Source organism: Hippichthys cyanospilos, chromosome 14 (genome assembly GCF_059441005.1).
Source record: "Hippichthys cyanospilos isolate Australia breed blue-spotted pipefish chromosome 14, RoL_Hcya_1.0, whole genome shotgun sequence".
Taxonomy (NCBI): Eukaryota; Metazoa; Chordata; class Actinopteri; order Syngnathiformes; family Syngnathidae; genus Hippichthys; species Hippichthys cyanospilos.
This window is the reverse complement of record NC_142382.1, coordinates 14,743,419-14,765,003: the sequence shown is the minus strand read 5'-3', so window position 1 is coordinate 14,765,003 and position 21,585 is coordinate 14,743,419. Positions and strand designations below refer to the sequence as shown.

The following is a 21,585-nucleotide window of genomic DNA, read 5'->3' as shown; positions in this document are numbered from 1 at the left end:
GTATCGATGGGAAACGCGCGTGCGCATTAATATCATATGGTGGATGCCTGTGAGTGGTGCGAAATTGTACCTGTGTTGTATTTACAGTAAGTAGTACCTTTTGACCTCTGCTATTACAGTTGTGCATAGATAATTTGAGACTTTTATATGCCTAACTTATTGCGACAATTTATGAAGCTTATATTGGACTCCTTTGCGACAGCTACGTTTCCTACCGGTAGAGGAAGCTTTAGCAAAATAGCTAAATGACATGAATACATTAGCAACTACATACTTGTTTACGGTCATGTTTCTTTCAACGAGGAGTACTGTGTATGTTTAACGTTAGGTCTCGCATACAGCGTTGTTTTTTTATTGACAAGACAATTATGTAAATCGCTTGTTGTGATGACAGCTTTTTTGTTATTTTTGTTTGTATTTGATTTGCACGCAATATCTTATGACCTATTTGTGGTAATTACTTAATCTTTCTATCAATGAGGGTGAAGGTTTGAAAGGCAGTAAATGGATAGTGCGGAAGCTCCAGCCCAGCGGCCAGTCACTTTGGACATCACAGTGGAGGATGTCACCCAGGCGACGCCACCCTCAGAGCCCCCAGAGTCATCTCGCAGTCGGACTCCTGACAGAGAGAATGTCCTGCCACAGGGAGAGAGTATCGACCTCGGGGCAGACTTTGCAACACCTCAAGGAGACAGCAGTGCGTCACCATCAGAAAGCATGATGGACAAGCTCAATGACCAAATGATGGAAAGTGTAATTATCTCTGATTCACCAAATAACAGCGAGGAGGATGATATTGCACCAATTGATTCATTCCTAGATGGCGGTGTGGATGAGGGGAATGAAAGCTACATTTCATGTGAGACTGGAGAACGAACAGACTGTATGCAGATTATGACTGAGACTCAAGTTTCAGAAGTTAAGCAGAAAGAGTACTCTGAGGAAAAAGAGGAAACAAAGGATGGGACAATCACAAGAGAGCACGCCCAATCGTCTCAAGGCGACACAAAGAGTCCATCAAGTCTTAAAATTGAGGAGCCAGTGTTGGAAAAGGGGACAACTCTCAAAGATGAGCCTGTACCAGTGTGCACTATATTTAGCCAGAGTAAGCAACCAAATTCACTGATACCTGATGGCTTCCAGCCGACCCTCATCAAGTCCCCCAGTTTTAGTATGGGGAGTGGTGGGGGAAGTGATGAAGCGTTAACCCCCAGCAAGATTACCATCCCACTTGTTTGCCAGCCGAGCCCGAGCCTGAGCAAATTCTTCACCGACAATGGACAGGCCAATCCGGCCTCTGACTTTTTTGATTCCTTTATGGCCCCCTCCTCCTTCATCTCAGTGTCCAACCCCAACGCAGAGATTTCGCCAGGCCCAGCTGCAACACCTATAGCCTCAAACACACAGCAACTCTCTTCTACTGCTTCCTCTTGCGCCACCCCTGTTGCTCCCTTTTCTCAGTCAGGACAAAATTCTGCCCCTCCTGAGTTCACAGCCAAGCCTCAGCTTTCTCAATCCCAATTATTACCATCTCTAAGTCAACCCCCTGCCGCAGCTCCTCTCACTCAGCCGCAGCCTTTCAACCAGCTTCAGGCAGTGTTCTCAGGAAGTGACGACCCATTTTCAACTGCGCTGAGCCTGAGTGAGGTGGACAGACGCCATGATGCATGGCTGCCATCTGAAGAGACGAGGAAGTCGTTGCTCTCCTTGGCCACACAGCAGTATAGTCCGGCATATGCTGAAAGTCTGAGACTCACCATGCCGGGTCTCAAGTTTGACAACCTGCAGGTAAGACAATCAATTCATAAGAAAGTACTTTTTGTTTGAAAAAGAAAAAAATTGTTAATTAATTTTGTCTTAATTTATTATTTTTTAACTAGTAATATAAGTAGAAACCTAACAAAAGACATATATTCACCCTTACCAACAAGTTAATGCAATGAAGATCTCCACTCATTCATTAAGAGGCATAGCCTCTTGTGGGACGCAAGTCCAGTCTTTATTGTTCTTGTTATTAGTTACTACATGAATGGGTTATGCACCAAATGTTAACTGTTACCTCATTGCCCAATGTAATGTAATGTGTAATTACTATGTTGGCCATTCAATGCAATACCTTTGATCACTGAAGAAGTGGGTGTCTTCATTCAAAAGTTGCTCTGGCTTGAATTGTTAAACGCACTTAGATGTAAATGAGTTGACATAAAATAAAAGCTAGAATTCTGAACTTTTGTCACATAGCATTGCCGTCAAGCTGAAACCTTGTACTATCAAAGTTGTTACTTTTCAGGATACTCCAAAAAAAGCATCTTTATTCATCCATTAACATTGCATTATTAAAGAGAGTGAGCCATTTTCACCAGTATAAATTAGTCACTAATTTGTATTTACAACAAAAACACATAAAACATCAGCACATTTGGACCAACCAATATTAGAGATTTAAAAAAAAAAAAAAAAAAGAAGAAAATTAACCAATTTGTGTCTTAAGCAATTTCAGCCCAACGCAAGCAAAATTAACTGTTACCTCTTTTGCTTAATAAAAGTAGGTCACCTCGCTGTCTGTTTTGTCACAGGGTGATGCTGTAAAAGATTTAATGCTTCGATTCTTGGGAGAGCAAGCGGCCATGAAGCGACAAGTTCTCACCGCCAGCTCTGTGGAACAGTCCTTTTCGGGTCTCAAACAGCTCATTGTAAGTTTGTTAATGCAGAGTAATTTTATGTCACTTCATTAAGATTGCCCCACCGAAGTATCTCACAATGTCCTGTTAAAACTCTAGTAAACACAAACACTTTTTAATAGGATCGATCTCAAATATTAGGTCTCTACTGTCAGTAGTTCTCTCAATACATTTTAGTTTAGTTATTAGTTCAGATGGTTTTCAACATCATTTCCAAAACAATTTTTTAAATGGCAATGTCTGGTTACGTTTTACCTGTAGCCCCACATTTTTCTACAGTTTATATCTGTTAATAATAGCTAATGTTACTCAGCATGATTTTTTTTAAATTAATCTTGATATCGGTGGTTTTTATTGTCTGTTTTTTGACATACATACAGACCTAATATATAAGTGCCAATGTTCAATTCGCTGAGGTGCCCCCACCCTCCGCTAGTCAACTGGGAACTTCCATACGTGTCTAACAATTGTGTCTTATGTATTTTATTTTGTGGGGAGAGAATACTATATAATAAATTGGTTTTGGCACCTTGGAGGGATAGACAGGGAGAACAAGTTGAAAATATGAATTGTTGATTAAATACTGTATTAGTTTTGTACATGTCCTGTGCAGTCAAATTCTGCATAGGAGTAGTGAGGAAGCCAAGACAGGCAAGGAGAAGCTATGTGCATTACATGTAGTTTTCCAACATGTCAGCTATTTCTTACCTCCTCCCCCTTTGCCTGGGGTAGTTTTATAGACTCTAATGGCTTAGGGGACAAATAATTTTTTGGAGTTGTCAATTTTTGTGACAGTATTCAACCACTGGAAGTGCTCTTGTGCTGGGTTATAGCTGTGTGCAGCGGATGAGTGGCATTGTTCAAGATGGGCTGTAGTTAAGCCAAGATTTTTCTGCTACACTCCAGCCTCCACACAAATGCAGCTGTCCCCTGACCTCTGAACATGGATTCCTGATGATCCCGTTCATAGCCATATTTTCCAGTTTGCACTCTATGTTTTTTATTTCTTATTTATTTATTTATTTATTTATTTTTTACACGCACCATTATACGCAATTCATCTGCCCTCATTCTTCCATTAAGATATTTACCATACCCTCCATTTACAACCTGAGAATTTGTGTGCAGCCTTCAAAATGGTGTGACTCATTGAATTTTGAGTAGGGAATAGGACTGAGTCCTGGTGCTAAACTGGCCTTAGGGCTGAATTTTTAATAACTGTGGTATCGATCAGCTCTACCCTTAACGGTTCTAACAGTCTTGGAGAAATTACTCCAAATTATTTTCAATTTTATTTGGCTCTATGAACGGTATTTAGCACCTTCTAACTCTGATCTAGTTTCTAACTATCAATAAAATGAATATGTTCATGTATTTTCACAATTGGAGGGGAGTCATCTTGCCCCCACTACAGCGTCATGTACGTGACTCCATGTGATTCCTTCCTGTGCCAGTGTAGTGCTGTCTGATCAATTTACAATATGATAATGTACTCCACATAATATTGCATACACATATTACATGTGCCATAAAACCTTATAAGTTTTATACTGTCATTTTTATGTGTTAGTTCAGTACAGTATTTGTGTAATGTTGCTGTCTGAGCTCCAGCTACTCTGGCTTCAAAGCCAGGTGGGGGCATGAAAAGCCTGCTGGGTAACCAGCATAATATGCTGATGCGAACTTTGCGTTTCATTTGATTTTTGTCCCCAACTCTCATGCCATCAAGCATTTTTACTGTAAGACATACTGTAAATGACCATGAGAGACAATTGTTTTCAACGTGTTCAACAACAACGGACAACTAATAGAGAAAGCAGAGGAAGGAAGGGTTGAAGGGGAGAAAATAGAGAGGTGGAAATCGACTTGGCTCACAAGTTCTTTTCTCCTGCTGTAGCCATGTATTATGCATAGGACTGCTGTGCATATTTTACAGGCCTTCTGGACTGGGCTATCACATACACACACACACACACACACACGCAAATGTGCAACAAACAAACTATACAAGCTATACTGTACATATTGTTTACTATATGTGCATGTATGCCAATCACTGTCTGCAACCGACGTAGGTGGCTTGTGAAAGCCTTGAGCAAAATAATGGTGTGCTACAATAAGCCAGAAAGGTAGCATTGGCCTGCAGAAGAGATGTCAAAAAATGACAGGCCATGGAACCAACAGTGCATAGTGTGTCTGCTTGTGGGCGGGGAGCAAATATTGTAAAGTAAAGCAATAAAGTCAGAAATAAGGTGGTATTTTGATAGAACTATATTTTGTTCACCTGTTAACAAGTTAATTAGTGGAATTGTGCTGTGTTAAATTTCCAAATTATTATGCACACAAGATTTAAATGAAATGGATATTGAGTATTTAGTTCCCTCTAACCCTCCTGTCTGTTAGATCAGCTCTAAGAGAAGTGTGATAAATTGTCTCTCTTGTAAGTCCCATTAAAGTAAACTACTTAGGGCAGTTGTTCCACATTGTTACCGTATTTTTGGTGCTATAAATCGCACTGGATTATATGGCACAGTACTACCAATGTTTGAAAAAGAAAACACTTGGAAGAGCATTGTGAGCCTCACAGTAGCGAGTTAAAAAGAATGGGTGTGACAGCCAGAAGCTAAACAAATAACACAAACAAATAATTGACTTCATCAAACAAAATGACATCTCTCTCTCTCTCTCTCTCTCTCTCTCTCTCTCTCTCTCTCTCTCTCTCTCTCTGTGGTGAAAGACATTGGCTTCCACGGCCAGCTTTGCTACATGCTATCTGTTAGCCCTTCATGAGTTTCATCAGAAAGTATTTTCTCACATCGAAAATCTCTTTAAACGTTTCTCCACCTCTGTGAGTTTGTTCGTCTTTATTACAAAGTATCATACTTGCTACAGTAAATATTCTCACATTTCTGTAATCCTCCAAAAAAGCATACTAGATTGTAGGGCTGTGTATTGAGTCTTCAAAGCGTATTGCGATGTATTACGATACAGCAAAAGAGTATTGCAATACTTATTGTTTGTAAAATAAATAAATAAAAATATGGCATGAATATTAATGACTGAAAAAACCCAAAATAAAATTATTAGAATAAACAAATTCGATTTATTCTTGGTGAGTTGCTCTCATACTTACTTGTTACATTTTTGGAGCACAAGTCCATTATTGATGATTGAGTTTGACTGTTGCTGCCAGGAGTCTTGTCTGGCTTGTTTGGAGTTATAGCATAATTTGGACTGTGACATGCATCTAGATGTTTTATTTGGATGGTGACGTAGCATGTGGTCGTAGTTCCACCGCTTGAACATACTATTTGTTTGCAATGGTAACAATCAGCAACTTTGTCCACAACTGTGTTGTGTGTTTTTAGTTTTTAAGGCAAAAATGTGTCCAAATGCTGAATTTTGCCCTATTATTGCTGACCACTTCATACTTTTATTCATTTTCTGCCATTTTTGGCCTTCAACCATAAACAGATCTGTGACTTCACTCGCGTTGGTGAAAAAAAAAATATGACAAAAACCAAGGGGAGATCTATTGTTCTAATTTATCTAATACACAGTGGGCCCCCTGGAGAGATTACGTGATTAATCCGTTCCGCTGTTGGGATCGTAACGCAAATTTGCCGTATGGCGGGCAATCCAAATCTATGTTGATTAGCTTATGCGTGTAAAACCCCAGGTAAAAACATTACAATTTTGGATACATATTAAAACTTGGAATCAAAACAGTATAGTAAGTGCTACTTATATATAATATACATGTATCCAAATAAATAACATATATAAATAAAATATATAAAGGATTTAATTACCTTCAAAGTGACGTGACAAGCTGTTATAGCCCTATTCCCTAGTGAGGGTAGCCTAGGCTAGCTTAGCCTTCTTCGTATTTCTTGCTTATCTCCATCTTCGTTTCCATACTAATCATGTTCTTACTTTTCTCTTTAACATCACTAGGAATCTTGGGACTCATGGTCAACCAATTCAAGTTTGAATGAAGGACTAAAATGCACAATAAATACAATATTGAAAGCACTCTCACAAGAAATAAAGTCTTTAGGCAGCCATCTTTGTGAACCCATGCGCCGACCAATAGCAGACCACCATCTTAGTGACCCGTGACGCTGACCAATACTGGACCAGTACTTAGGCAATCTTGACGCCGACCAATAGCGGACCAGCATTGTAGGGATGTAAGCAGTGACGTATGAGCGCGTTGCCTCCAGTAGACATGCGCGCACACTGCCCGCCATGTTAGAGAGAAGTTTTTTTTTAATGTCATAAAGCAAAAAAAATTGGCGTAAAGAGGGGACTAAAAAATGTCGCGGTCCACATCGTAAGGTGAAAAAAAAAAACGTAAAGCAGGGACTTTGTAAACTGGGGCTCTACTGTGAAATGAAGCCTCGAGATATGGTCACCTCCGTACCGCTGTAGTTTTTTTCTTCATATTACGAAAATTACTTACCATATCAAAGAAACAAAACGAAATAAAACAAAACAAAAATGGAAATCTCAAAACTCAATTTTTTTCTGCTGTTTTCCCTCTTGCTGCCGCCATGTTTGCTTTGGAATGGGCTCACTCAAAAGGTAATGTGATGTAACATTTAATGTGGTCTTTTTGACGCTCTTGGAATGATTTATATGTAAAACGTCATTCATAATATGATGAAATTGATGATAAGAAAGCCACTTGGATTGATTTTAAAATGAAATATTATGAAAATAATACGTTTCAAAACCAATATACAATATATTGGAAACTGAACGTCATTTTGCAAAATGTGTATTGCGTCTCTTCGTATTGTGATACATGGATATTATCACCCAGCCCTACTATATGGGTTTGGCACTGTCTTTTTTTTTTTTTTTTTGTCTGATTGAACATCTCTGTTCAAATTTTCACATGTGATATGATTTATTTCATTTCGCAGTCATATGACACAACCAGATCCATGTAAACATCTTAAGATTTATCAAATTGGACTTAGTTCAGTCATCTGTTCAGCACAAAAGATGTGTTGTGTTATCTTTAGTAGTTCTCTCAGAGACGCTGAGACAAAAAAAAAAAAAAACTGGGTCATGCTGTTATTGTTGACAGTTACATTATTAAAACTATCCAACAGCCCACTCGCCAATCACGAATTCGTATTACCCAAAGGACTGTCATTTACAACTTCGACTCCGTGCTGAACTATCTTTGGGAGTGTTATGTTGAGTTCGCTTAAAAGCCACCAGCCACTTTTCATAATATATTATACCGGTTTTGTGTCTCTGCATCTCTCTGTGGTATTGCTAGAAAAGTCCAGCCATTGCCTGTGGGAGGAATGATGGCTGATGTGTGTAGTGCATATCAGCAAAGTAGGGAACCATCCCCCAGCTTGAGGGCAGTGTGCCGTCCCTTCGGTTCAAGTGTCTGATCACCAACTACACAGGCTTCAAAGCAAAAATGGCCTTGGTTGCAATCACTGGTCTTCAAGTGTGTCATATACTATACTAATGTTTTTTCCCCCTTTTTGTGTAATGCTGGATCTTTATTGAAGTTGCATGGCGAGCTCTGTATTAACCAAAGCTGAGTGGAGAAAGTCTTTTTAAGTTTGGGTTGCCTGGAGGCCTTCAGTCTGGTGGGAAGATATGTGGGCGTTCGTTTGTTCATAAGGCATTGTAATGCAGGGCTTTTTTTTTTCAACTCGTCAAAGATAAGGCACACTAATCATGGGGTTTTCAGTACAATTAAGAAGCCTCGTCCCTTGTGCAACAACAATTAATAATTGTGTGTAGTATGCTCATTTTGTTGCATGCCATACATATAAAAGTTGACTTAAAAGCACAGGGCATACCATGGTAATTTGTGCATTTTGTCACTTGGCGTGCTGTTTTGTGTGGTCTTGTGTGTGGTAGATGTTCTCTCTTTCCCTATTTACCTTCTGCCCATTTTAAACCAACGCCCAGAAGCACATGATGACAAACGCCTTTATGCTTTGCAGCAGGGCAGTGGTGTACGCCAACATACAAGTAGTGTGTGCATTTTGTGTTTTGAGGGGCTGCAGCTGCTTTGACCAACCAAGCTGCCTACTTGTTTTCAGCTTCATTTCCCACCCTAATGAAGATTCAGAGGCAGCCTAGTAGCTGAAAGGCTCGGCTCAAAAAGAGGTGATAGAAAGACCTATGGTAGTTCAGCAGCAAAATAAAAGATGAGAGGGGTGCCCAATGTGTTGCCTGAGGTTGACTGGTCACCCGCATGACAACGTACAAAAAAAAAAAAAAAGTCTATCCGGAAAAAAAAGAACTTCAATTAGAAAAAATGAACATCAGTCATCTTTTGATTTTGCCTCCTGAATTGACACTTTGAACTTCATTTCAGAACAACACGATGTGAACGTGATTTCAGAACAGCACCGTGTTGTTCACATTGGAGCCTGCTCACTCTGGGAACCGAAAATTAAAAACAAGGAACATATTGTAGGGATGACTGGAAAGAAAGCACTTAAACTCCCCACTGTTTTCTGATGGGAGATGCACAACCAAACATGAAGTAATGGGAGTCAATCTTGTAATTTGCTTTTTTTGTTTTTGGTGATACATGACACAAGTCCCTGATCTGTGAGGACAGACTAGTCAAGATAGTCACCACATTTGTCCAGTCATATCTCAGTGCTCATTTTACCTCTGAAAACTGTTGGGTCTCTGGAACTCGCAATACTAAAAAACTATGGGTCCTAACAGAATTGTTTGGAGTCCCAAAAATTGCGCAGTAAAAAAGGACAAATCTTAAGTTTCAAACTGTCAACAAAAATATTAATAAATGTCACAGTAAAATGTATGAGAATAATAGAATGAACTTACATGTAGCCTCCATCATCATCATCATCATCATCTTCATATCGTGATCATTGATATAATGGTCCATTTTGGAAGAAAAGTCCGCTTAGCTCAACATGTCAACATTTGTTCCTCTTCTCGACCGTTTCAAGCGTTTCGTTTTGAAACAATTGTTTAGCTCCATGAAAAACGTTGTGTCCGGAGGACGTACGTTGATTTGAAATTATGCGTCCCACAGCAAAAACCATGCGCTGTGGATGCAGTGACACAGGCAAATGAGAGCAGTGATATCTTTATAAATTTGATATTGTGTGCTGGGGAACAGGAATCCCATTTTTCAATGTAATCAACTTCTATCTATAATTAAAACAAAAAAGTGCTGGACACAAAGATATGTCACTCAGCTCTAGTATGGGATATGACTTGAGATGTGATGGCAATCACAGAGGCTTATTGCCTCCTCTCACCTACAGAGCAGTAAGAACTGGCGTGCAGCAGTTGATCTGACAGGTCGCCTTTTGACAGCTCATGGCCAGGGATATGGCAAAGCGGGACAGCCAACTTCTCATACCGCTAACTCACTGCAGGTAAGATGCAAACACCTCATGTGTTATCTAAACTTTAAAGTGGCATGGCTTAACTATGCAGGTCTGTACATTTTGGTTGTTTGTTGATGTTTGGTTATATTTTTTTAACAGTGTATGAAAACCTTGTGAAGCCTTCTTCCCCAAATCCTACTTTTACAATGTTTTTCAGATTAATAAAAACGCATGCATCTTACAGTACTTACCAGCACAGTACACACACAAACACAACATGTAGTGCATTGTTGTGGTTTTCTTTTCCAGCTCTGGTTTGTGCGTTTGGCCCTTCTCACCAAGCTGAACCTTTTCCAAAATGCTGAGTTGGAATTTGAGCCCTTTGGTGATTTGGATCACCCAGACCTGTTTTATGAGTTCTACCCTTCTGTATATCCTGGAAGAAGAGGTATACACACACACACGCATGCACACACACACCCATGTCACATTAGACGATCCTCTACCATCATTGGCCACATCTGTGGAAAACGTATTTGTTTGAGCTCCAAATCATAATGAATTGCCATAAATATTGCTTGGGAAAATCAAATTCCAGTCTTAATTAGCAACAAAAAATTTGCATTTTTGTCCTATATTATTTGTTGAACTTTACCAGAGAGGAAAAAATTGGCAATAATCTGCCACTGGAAATTCATTATCATTGTGTTGTAATGAACTTAATAATATGAACTTTTGCCAGTTTTTTAAGACGCAAATCGGCTGTTCAGTTGATGGACCAGGCACTACTTTTTGGTGCTTATTTCACAACACGTTCTCTAAAAGATCTTAGTCCAATAAAGGAATTGAAGAATATGCGAAAGTGTTAGAATGTTTTAACAAGGTACTATTAACCGTGCTTAACTCAATTGTGCTCGTGTACAGCACACGTGTTTCTCCATCAGTAAAGACTTGTTTGATTGATTCATTTGTCAGTAGAGAATATGCTGATCATTTTCCAGCAGTTTTCTTGCATCCAATAATGGATTGTATTCAACCTTCTTAGAGTCCACAATAAATTGAATTGTTGTAGGCCAAAGTGTGAGGTCTTTCCTGCAGGTGGACGTGGCAAAATTGTGTTGGAATCCTTCAAATATGCAGTTATATAAATTAGATTTTTTGAAAGTGTATAAGGTAGGTTTCTCACAGGCCTTTTTTCTTAAAAACCCCTACTGTCCTTGACAAGCTCAAACAACTCCACTTGGCTGTGGCAACTTTTTGTGTATATTGATCTTTTTGTTTTGTTTTTTCAGGCATGAGTTTATTTTCTACCGTATTGCGGTTACTTAGTATCTACTTTACCTCTTGAAGGATCATGTGAAAAAAAAGTAATAGATACAAAAGCACACGCACATCCCTCAAAAAGATAGCACTGCTTGCAAATAAACTGGCATCATTTGAAAGCCTGACTATCTTATGTTTTGGATTTCTGTACAAGTGGATTTGTACCCAAAAAAGTTCCAGAATAAATCTGATCCGACAAACTTTATTATTAAACGTGTTCAATATTTAAAATACTAAAAATCTTGAGCGGGAAAAGCCATATCCTTGGACTGAGACATAACATGAACAGAATTTGGCCAATCAAATAAGCACCGTGAATGATAAAGAATGAAGCAGTGTTAAATAAAACATGTCTGTCCCAATGATATTGTTAATATTATTTTGTATAAAGTTGTGTTCCCCTGACAGAAGGAAGTATTCTTTCAAACAAATCTTTTCTTTCTAGCAATGCTCCCGCCTCCAGCCCTGTTCGAAAGCATTTGCAAACATTGGCGTCTACCCGCTGTTTGCTCGTATTTGTGTTTATAAAATCACGTGTGATCACGCGAGAGCATTCACTTTGTGTGTGGTGTTCTGTTCTGAGATTTCACACAATATAACCAAAACAGTTAAACACATGATTTTCTATTTGATCACGGATTAAGAAGAAAGAACAATCCTTATGTGTGTACCAGACTCAACCCTTTAATGGCCACCGAATCCATTTGGCACACAATCATAAGAAATTTTTTTTTTTTAGACATTTGCTTGGATGCAACATTGACCTCTTCTTGCATATACATGTGTTATGCATAAAAAGAACACTTCGTAGGGGTCCAGCACGATGCAAATTTTCTAAAACTATCCTTCTCATAAAACATGTATTTCTAGTTGGTAATGGTAGCAATGTTTTTGTTTCTTTGGGTACGGGGGGTCATATATTGGTTTATTGTGGACTATAGAATATAATCAGCTAACTCTTTTTTTAGGTTAATATTTAGGTTTGTTGGTTTAATAACCAGGAACTGTAATATTTTTTTTTTATTATATTTTCATAAGAATTTCTTAGTCCAACCATTACAGGCTTGAGTCCTACAATAAGCATCTTTTCGTATTCCATTAAGCCGTGTTTTCATTTAATTAAATATAAATGTAGTTAGGGTGTTCTAATCTATTCATATATTATTATTTGTTATACTATAAATTTATCGTATAACAATAAATTTTCATCCCATCCTCCCTTTGCCATAACATAGCTCCCATATTGCCAGTGATCTTAGGACATGCTGATATTGCGAAGGCCACCGAATATTGTGTCACAATATAAACTCAAAACTTAACAAAAGAAAGAATAATATTTCTTCTTTGACCAAAAAGCAGTTTGTGTAGCTTTTTCAGTTCAGTGGTTTTGCCTTCCCAAAATTTGTAGCCAATCTGGAACAGAATAGGGGCAAAAAAAAATTGTGAACGAAAACATCAAGCAGAATAATGCATTCGGTGCTAGGTTTTTGTTTTTTTTTCCTTGATGGCGTTTCAACCTGTTAAACAATATAAACAAAATAGAGAAAGGGATTTTGACATTTACAAGTGTGACGAAAAGATACGTCAAATGTCAAGGATCAGCCATCCATTTTTTTGTTACAGATATCATTACATGGTAACTTGTTACGTCCATAATTGTTTAAATCAAAAAAGCGGATGCCAATACTTGGTTATCTTATCCAGCTGTAAGTACAGAGAAATAAAAGCTCAAAAGCACTTCATTATTTCAAACGCAAATGTTTGTAATTTAATGGTAAAAAGATAATTTGCTTCAGTTTCAATACTTATGAAGGGCGGTACAGTATACCAACATGGGTGGACGTGCGGACCAAAGATGGATCCGCTAGATAGGCTTAAGATTTGACGACGGTATCAAAGAAGCGTCAATCAAAGGCAAGAGTCTTGCCTGAATTCAGGTTCTTCTGCAATAATCTGTGTGAAAGATGTTGCGACAGACACACAGAAGAATGAAGCGTGGAGATGACTGATAGTGCTGTGCAGCATTCAGAGGGACCGATGAGAAGGTTTAATAAGCTGACATACATAGATAGCTCAATGCCATCTGTAGGTTCTTGCCTCCAGGGCTCTGTGTGTGTGGGCGGGTAGTGGGGTTTGCATTTTCATCATGTACCTTTGTTTCCTCTTTCCTCTCCACTGCAATGTCCTCATCCCACCCCATTTCTGATCTTCCCCACCCTCAAATGTTCTCCTGTCTACTGCACCCCACCCCCACCTCTTCCCTCCCCGCCTTTCCCTCCCTAACAGGCTCCATGGTGCCATTCTCCATGCGATTACTGCACGCCGAACTTCCCCAGCACCTGGCTAAGCCCCAGGAGGCTCTGGACCGCCTGCACAATCTCAAAACTATCTGCCTCAAAGTTAGTACTTGAACAAACAAGCACAGCCACCTGATGAACATAAAAGATCTGCATGTTATGTAACGCTTACATTAAAGGCTATATAAAGACTTGTCAACTTTTGAAAACAAGGAAATACGGTCAGATTTTTAGACTCACTGAATATGCTGATTCCAGTGAGCGATGTACTAGCATTGAAACCGTTTCTCGGTTCCAGATTCTGGACAACTTGGAGAAAGGCTTGGCTGAGGATGGTGGCATGATCACCCTAACAGAGGAGAATAGGCAAGGTAAGCACACACATGGTCACTGAAGCAGACTGTAGGCTGCTGCTGCTGCTGCTGCTGCTGCTGGCCCCAGGCCCAGACTGCATCACACATTGGAGGAAAGTGAGGTCACAGACCCCACTGGGAAATACACACACATACGCACCAACAAGCAGTGAAGCGCACCTGGTGTGGTACTGCAGCATACGGCAGCTACACATATACACAGGCACACACTGTCCACCACACAAACGCATCGATGTGTGCTCTTAAAAGTGTTTAGCACCTCACTGCTTTTGTACTCATGCTGAATATCAAGACGGTTTCTGCAGCCCAGCCAGCAGAACAGATCAATACACATCAGTCTTCTCCGAGGTACAAGCATCTGCACATGCGGCGGGGAATTAGACAGGCAGTATAGACTGTAATCACCACTTTTTCACTAATATTATCCCTCCGCAAACCCCTCGTCCTTCAAAATTGCTCAACCAAGCAATAAATCTCTTTGCGGGCTCCTGTCAACCTGCCTTTTTTTTTTTCTCGTCCACTCAAAAAGAGATTAAATGAGGTTAATTTTAAGCCATTGAAAACAAGATGCCGGTTGCTAAAACTGTGCTGAATGTAGTAAGACACCTTGCTTATAATTGTAAAAAAAAAAACTATGTGCGGGCGCACCAGTGCTGCCAGTTTGTGTAATAGCTCTGCCCTCTGTCTCTCCTCTCCCTGCCCACACAGACAGCCGACAGTCAAGTCAATAACACAGGGGCATGCCTTCGCACATCAGACCCCTACTGAGTGATTAGCTCCCCTCCCCAACACGCACTCGCGCGCGGGCACACTCACAGGTGTGCCGCGATGAATAATAATAGGCCTGTACAGAAGCTCTTCCACAGGGGGTACTGTCTGAGGGAAAGAAGTGCCGCAGTGTCTTCCCTATCGCCTCGCCGAAAAATAAACCCTGGCGTGGAGGAGTAAAGCAAGGGAATTCAAAAGAAAGTAGGAAGTGTGGGAGTAACGGGTCTCGGAACACAGAACCAAAAGGGTGTGAGAGGAAAACATGAAGTCAAACTCAAACAATGAAACATCTGCCCTCTATCCTTTCTTCATGATTTTAGAATCTCTAAAGCTGTGGAAATCTCGTCTCAGTCGAGTCCTCTATTCCATGGCCAACTGTCTGCTGGTGATGAAGGTACCTATGTTTAATGTCCTTATACAAGAGTCTACAGTCTGCCTGTGTGTGTGGAGGGCGAGTCGCGGGTGTGTAGTTAGTAGTGTATGTGTGAGAGCGGTAGTGCTCTGATGCCAGGCGGGTGGAGGATTCGCAGTGAAATCCCCCCAGACTGACCACTAATTGGATTCTTGGTCAGAGAGAGGCAGAGGGGGACAGAAGAAAGGGAAGGGCGGCGATGCGTTTCCGAATGTAAAGAGAGCCACAGTGCCACCTAGTGTCGAAACGACGTACCTGAATCAAGCCCCGTTTTCATGGGAGGGTATTTGACACGTTTACTTTGTCTAACGTCAGGAAAATTATTGACTGATTACTATTGATAATATTTGTATATTTAGAGTTTTATGACAGTTCTACATATTCTGTTGAGTTGGGAAGCACAGCGGTCTTGAAGGGCGCAGCTTGACACATTGCAGTCTACTGACTGCTCAGTCATAACCGTTTTCATAAGGAGACAGCAAACAAATGGGAAGAATGCATCACAGATGTTCATGTAAAAATATGCTACATTCCAACATGAATGTTTCCTATTATCTACAGTATGATTAGCAATTGCTGTGCATTCGTTTTAGGGGTGGTGCTTGTTCAATGGTGAAAAGCTGTATTTCCCTGTAAAATATAGCTTAACTATTGTACCTTCTCGTCTAGTTATGGTTCAACATTTGGTTTAGACTCAGCAACCAATCTATCAAATTAATCAATCGTTTGTGTTGTTATAGTTTGACTTAGAAATAGTCCAAATCCTCAGAAATTCACCCACCAGACCATTCTACACGCGGTCTGCCCTGTAAGCACACTAATTAGTTTTGTGTTGTACCAAAATAAAACATTTCCAATCCGCTTTTACATTGTGAAAAATATCAACATTTTCTTTTTTAAATTCACTGACATCTTACAGACCATACCAGTGACAGAATCTTATGTACATTGTCATTTGGAAATGATGTCTTTTAATAAAGGGATGGACATTTTTTTTTAAATCCCATTCATCAATGAATCAACAAAATAATCAGCAGATTGATCCATTTTTAGAAGCTCATTAGTTGCAAATAGTGGTGTCTAAATTAATGGATTAACTATCAAATTAATCAGCTATTTTAATAATTGAGTAATCATTTAGAACTACTGTGTAACTTAATGTTGTCCAAATTATCTGATTTCAGCCTCTCAGCATGAAATATTATCTGATTTCTGTTTTTTTCATGAAAGCAGACAGATTCTCTTTTGTGTTAAATCCAAATAAAATATTTGTAGTGACTGCTTTTACTTTGGCAAACAGTGACAGAATCAAAAACTAAAATCAATTTCAAATGTTCGGTGAGACCGACATAAATCCCTCTGACCTCGACCTGCGACCTTGTTTAATTGTTGTATATTTTCACTAAGCAATACTAAATAAAAAGTACTTGGTTAAAAAAAGTTTGAAGAAATAGTTTTGTCATAGACTTTAATACAAAAGTAAATTTGATCAGGACTGTTTGATCAGTTGCCGAAATAATCAATTACAAAAATATTAGATCGTGACAGCCGAGTTGCAGCTCGACTACAAATACATGGCAGTTCTTAGGTTGTTAAAATAACTCTAGAACCAAATATGAAAGTATGTATTGTTGAGGAAACTTTAAAGATTAGAGCGACTGCTGTATTTTAGATGTTAAAGCAGTTGGTGAAGAGTTTACAATGAAGATGAAATTCTATTGCGAATCATTTGTATTTTTTACGAGAACAAATGCAACTATGAATCCTTGCAAAAAATGGACACGCTATAGCCCGGAGTAGAATGTGAGCTTGCGCGCAGCCCTTTCTGACCTTCCTCCCTGGCCCTACTCAGTAGTCGACTCACTGTGTGAGCAATGTGGAGGTGGAAGTTGGGTCACCTCGCCCTGCGATTACTCCATATGTTTGATTAATGCCCTCTCTCTCTTTCCCTCTTTCCCCATTCCTCCTCTCGGCTTGCCCTCCACCTGTCTCTGTCTCCTGCTGCGTCTCTCACCTCTGCTTCATTTGTCTTTAAATTGAGTGTCTTTTAGTTCTTTTCCAAGCTTTTTTCTTTTTTCTTCTCAAGTTCTCTTTCTGCGACTCACGTGTCAAACTTTATCCATCTCTGGCTGCAGGACTATGTTCTGGCTGTAGAGATCTATCAGTCCATCATCCAGTATGAACCACAGCAGAGAGCGCAGCTGCTCAGCGGCATAGGGCGCATCTTTTTGCAGGTTGATGCACCAACACATCCACACACTATAAATATAGACCAGGGGTCCCCAAGCTTTTTGTCACAACGAACCGGTCAGTGCCTGAGAACGGTATGGGATGTCGGGAGTTGCAAACATATTTTTCAGGCCGCTGTCATTTGTGAGCTCATCTTCTCAAATAGCCTCGCTAGATTCATCTGATTTGATAAGAAATAGGTTGAGAATCCATTCAATTGTCAATTTGTGGGAGCTCAAAGTCCTTACCGTTAGAAATCGTTATTACAAGTAAGACTCCTGGTATTGCTTGTTAAAAGCTTTCTTTTTCTTCTAAGTTGTAGGCTCGTCACCTGTCTTTTGACAGGGCATTTTTTCCCTTCCCAAAGATGTCTGTTTTTAAAACATAATTCAGACTCGAATAATAATAAAAGAGAAATAGTTAATTATTTTAGGTGCTGCCCCGTACTTGTTGACCCACGGTTTGATACCGGGCCGCAGACTGGTAGTTGGGCACCCCTGACATAAACTTTACATTGGAGTTTTGTAAGGTAAACGTCATACAAAAGCGAAACTAACGGGAACTTCCCAACAAGGACGTTTGGCCTAATTCTGGAAGGTATTACCGGGTCAAATGTGTTTGTGCTGCTTTGTTCAGATTGGAGACATTAAAACAGCTGAGATGTATTTCGGCGATGTGGAGAAAACATGTCAGATGGCAGAGAGCGAGCCCAGCCTCTCAACGTGTGTGCTAATGAACAGGTGCGTGTATTGTTTGAGGTTTTATTTTAGTGTCTTTGCAATGTTTACCTATACTTAATAGGTGGGGTATCATCTGATTTTGCTCCACTGTTAATATCTTAACATGAAACAAGTTTACTAATGCACCGCCACAATTAGGTGACCCCAATGACCCATTTTAGATAGTTTCAAAGTCCGAAGAGAATACAAAGAGAAACAGCCGAATTTTCAAAACCTATCTTAGTTCTATCGCTGACTACAAAAGAATTGAAAAAGGCAGAATAGAGAGTCTATGCTTTCGGTACAGTTATAATCATTGAACACAATATCGGGTGGGTATTGTAAATTGTCAAAATTCTCTAAAATGGCTCACAGTGAATGAGTTCATGTATTTTCTTTTCCTTCCCCTCACAACTACATTTGAATGCATCACACAAAATTGGACTTTGAGGTAAGCCATCATAGTGAAAGCAGCAAGTGCCCCTAAGCAGTGAGTGGGCAGCTATTTACATACATTGCGATCCAGTACGAAGGCCCACCTGAACACTGGAGAGCTATTTATCAACATGGGAGCCCTGCATATTTTAAATAGCTTTCTTATCATATTAGACTGTGTACTTATACATACTAGTGCCCAGTAAGTATGAATAATGAATACTAACTGGGTACTTATATGCTGGGACTAAAATTTAAGGTGAGAGAGGTCATGTAAAACAAAATCCACAAAAAGTACATTTGTTTAACGTGTAACATTGACAAGCTGTGAATTTCATTTCTTTGAATTTCATTCATCAACATCCCAAGGCATATCAGACTATTCCGGGATGCCAACTTTATAGGAACGTTCTGTTGCAGTGGGCGCGCCACAGTCTAAAGCAGAATCAAAATACTGGCATTGATCTTACCGTAGGTGAATTTGCGATATATTCACATTAGCTGGTCAATAACAATGTTATATTGACACAGGTGCAAATTATGATTTCCATTGTACATAAAGCATGTTGATTTCCAGGGCGTTTGTCTACCTCAGTCAGAACAACTATGCCGATGCGCATACATCCTTCTTGGACGTTTTAAAGAGGGATCCCAAAAATCCTGTTGTAAGTCTTGGCCACACAACTAATTGCATCCCCCTGGTCATTGTCTTAGCCATTGTCGTCTGTCTCTGTTGGAAACAAGGCCAACAACAACGCAGCAGTTTGCCTGCTCTACCTGGGCCGGCTCAAGGAGTCCCTGGGCAAGCTGGAAGGCCTGGTGCAGCAGGACCCGGCCCTGTACCTCCACGAGAGCGTCCTCTTCAACCTGACCACTATGTACGAACTGGAATCGTCACGCAGCACCCAAAAGAAGCAGGCGCTCTTGGAGGCCGTGTCCTGCCGGGAAGGGGACAGCTTCAATACTCAGTGCCTCAAACTAGTTTGAGAAAGATGTCTGAGGGAATGTTCTTCTTCTACGTGTTCTCCTATATATAAGTACCTCCTGCCCCAAATGGACCTTGCTTCAACAAAAAAAAAAAAAAGGAACTGTTCTGTGCTTGGGTTATTTTTTTCCTAGTTATACATTAGTCCCCCTTCCACCACTAAAGGAAACAAGATGAAACTATCTTTATACATTGGAATTTTGCCCATTTTGGGTCATTTACCTCCTCATCCTTCTCGCAGTATTTTAGTCAAGCGATGGCACACTTCTGATAGTGTGAAAACTAAGTGGTCATGCCATGTTGACCTTTGACATGCTATCGCCAGCTGGGTGAAATTTCTTTCAACGCTTTCGCTTTGAAGTGAAATAGCTCTGATGTCAAGATCAAAAGATTGGACAAAATATCACACAACCGTATTCAAAGTATTAACGCTTTGATAATTGAAAAATCGTTTTTAGAGGTTTATACATTACAAAGACACTTCTGTTCCATCATTTGTTGACTTCATTGACTACTGAAGTTGCGGTACGCAAGCGTTTTTGTGCTCGATCTTATTGCAAGGCCACCACGTACCATAATCTTGCGTTACAGAAAATGCTTGATTTTAATTGGATTTCATTGGCATAGTAATTATTTTGTATTACCATTTTCAAGTTTGTTACAAAGCAGAGGGGCAGTTTCATGCTAATATAAAGACTTAATGCTAAGACAATTGCCTCATCGTTGGTAAATATTCAGTTATACTATTCTTACGTTGTATCAAATCTGCAGGTTAACAATGAGAGACTTGACAAGGGCATTATGCAAAGACTCACTATGCATAAAATTCAAGTGGGGTTGCACTGCATGGTTCCTTTTTAAACTTCTCCCTGTAAGAGCACACATGTAATACTGTACTGGATTAACTTGTCTAATGCTACTTGAATGAAGATATCTTTTGCTGGGGTTTATTAACTCATACAATATACATAAGCCACTGTGATTGCATTGTAATTTTCCCCAAAAACAACAAAGGGCCCACTGTGTGTTGCGCCTGAATACATAGAGCAGATCTTGAATGCCTCCGCACCCCTATTCAAATACAAGGATTTTGTTCTTTTCAAGAAGTGACACTAGATTATTTCAAAACTGTTTTTTTTCTCCCACCCTTAAATAATGAACAACAGAGATATTGTGACACTAGGTCACAAGTGTTTTTTAAATGTTTTTTTTTTAGTGCCATTTTCATGTGACAAAAACTTGGTATTTAAATAGAGGGTGTGTAGACTGTTTATCCATGTGCAAACCGTATATGTCAGTGTATATAAATGTATATAAACATTGTATTGATACATAAGGTAAAAAAATTGTTGTCCTTTTTCAGTCTGAGAGTTAAGCATTATGTAATAAACGCGCTGATTCAATTTGGTGTACAGATTGTGTTATCTTAGTAAGATAAAGAAGTTAACCCTTTTTACTGTGCACAGTGGCAATTTTTGGCTGATAGTCTAAACAGTCTTTACTAGGCACACGGTTTTCTATTTTTTAGGTCGTGAACATGCAACATGAGAATTTAGGGAATGGCTGTTACGCATGTTTCCGGCTGTTTTGCTTGTTTGGACTAAAGGCAAAAAGTGGCTACTGTGCCCAGTGAAGGGTTAAGGAATGTTCTCTTAACCAGAATGAAAAGTGCGTTTCAAAATTCTGAAGGTATACTCTGCTGCAGTCTATACATTCCATACTATGACTAGTCACGAGTCACATTTAAAATGACTGATTCAGACTTTTATTACCATAGATCAAAACAAGGAGGAAAAATATTACTCGCTTTGTTAATATTTTGCTGATTTATGGTTTTTGATGGTGGAAAATTTCCAGTTACAATCGTCTTGCACAAAGCTATAGCAAACAGCACTGTGAAAGTGTCTGGGTCCCCTCCCTGATTTTTGTATTTCTTGCATATTTATCACTTTTTTTTTTTTTAATTTCTTCAAACCAGTTTTAATATCAGAGCTCAAGGATACA

At 39.5% G+C, this 21,585-nt stretch overlaps 1 protein-coding gene across 1 annotated transcript; it reads left to right on the top strand.

Annotated features, from left to right (window-relative positions):
* The first annotated feature begins 8 nt into the window (after positions 1 to 8).
* Positions 9 to 20,984, top strand: trappc12 (trafficking protein particle complex subunit 12). The gene is made up of 12 exons (XM_088432572.1): positions 9 to 86; positions 482 to 1,788; positions 2,577 to 2,693; positions 9,974 to 10,087; positions 10,349 to 10,487; positions 13,649 to 13,761; positions 13,958 to 14,030; positions 15,122 to 15,195; positions 17,349 to 17,447; positions 18,079 to 18,182; positions 19,174 to 19,261; positions 19,341 to 20,984. Exons 2-12 carry the CDS (start codon positions 505 to 507, stop codon positions 19,581 to 19,583), a joined length of 2,448 nt encoding a protein of 815 aa, XP_088288698.1. The 5' UTR covers positions 9 to 86; positions 482 to 504; the 3' UTR covers positions 19,584 to 20,984.
* Positions 20,985 to 21,585: the final 601 nt, after the last annotated feature.

Excerpts from the sequence above, each read along its gene's own strand:
- trappc12 (XM_088432572.1), top strand. The coding sequence starts at position 505 with ATGGATAGTGCGGAAGCTCCAGCCCAGCGGCCAGTCACTTTGGACATC. Across the intron at positions 10,088-10,348 it reads ATACCGCTAACTCACTGCAG|CTCTGGTTTGTGCGTTTGGC; the intron begins GTAAGATGCAAA and ends TTTCTTTTCCAG. Across the intron at positions 19,262-19,340 it reads GGGATCCCAAAAATCCTGTT|GCCAACAACAACGCAGCAGT; the intron begins GTAAGTCTTGGC and ends GTTGGAAACAAG.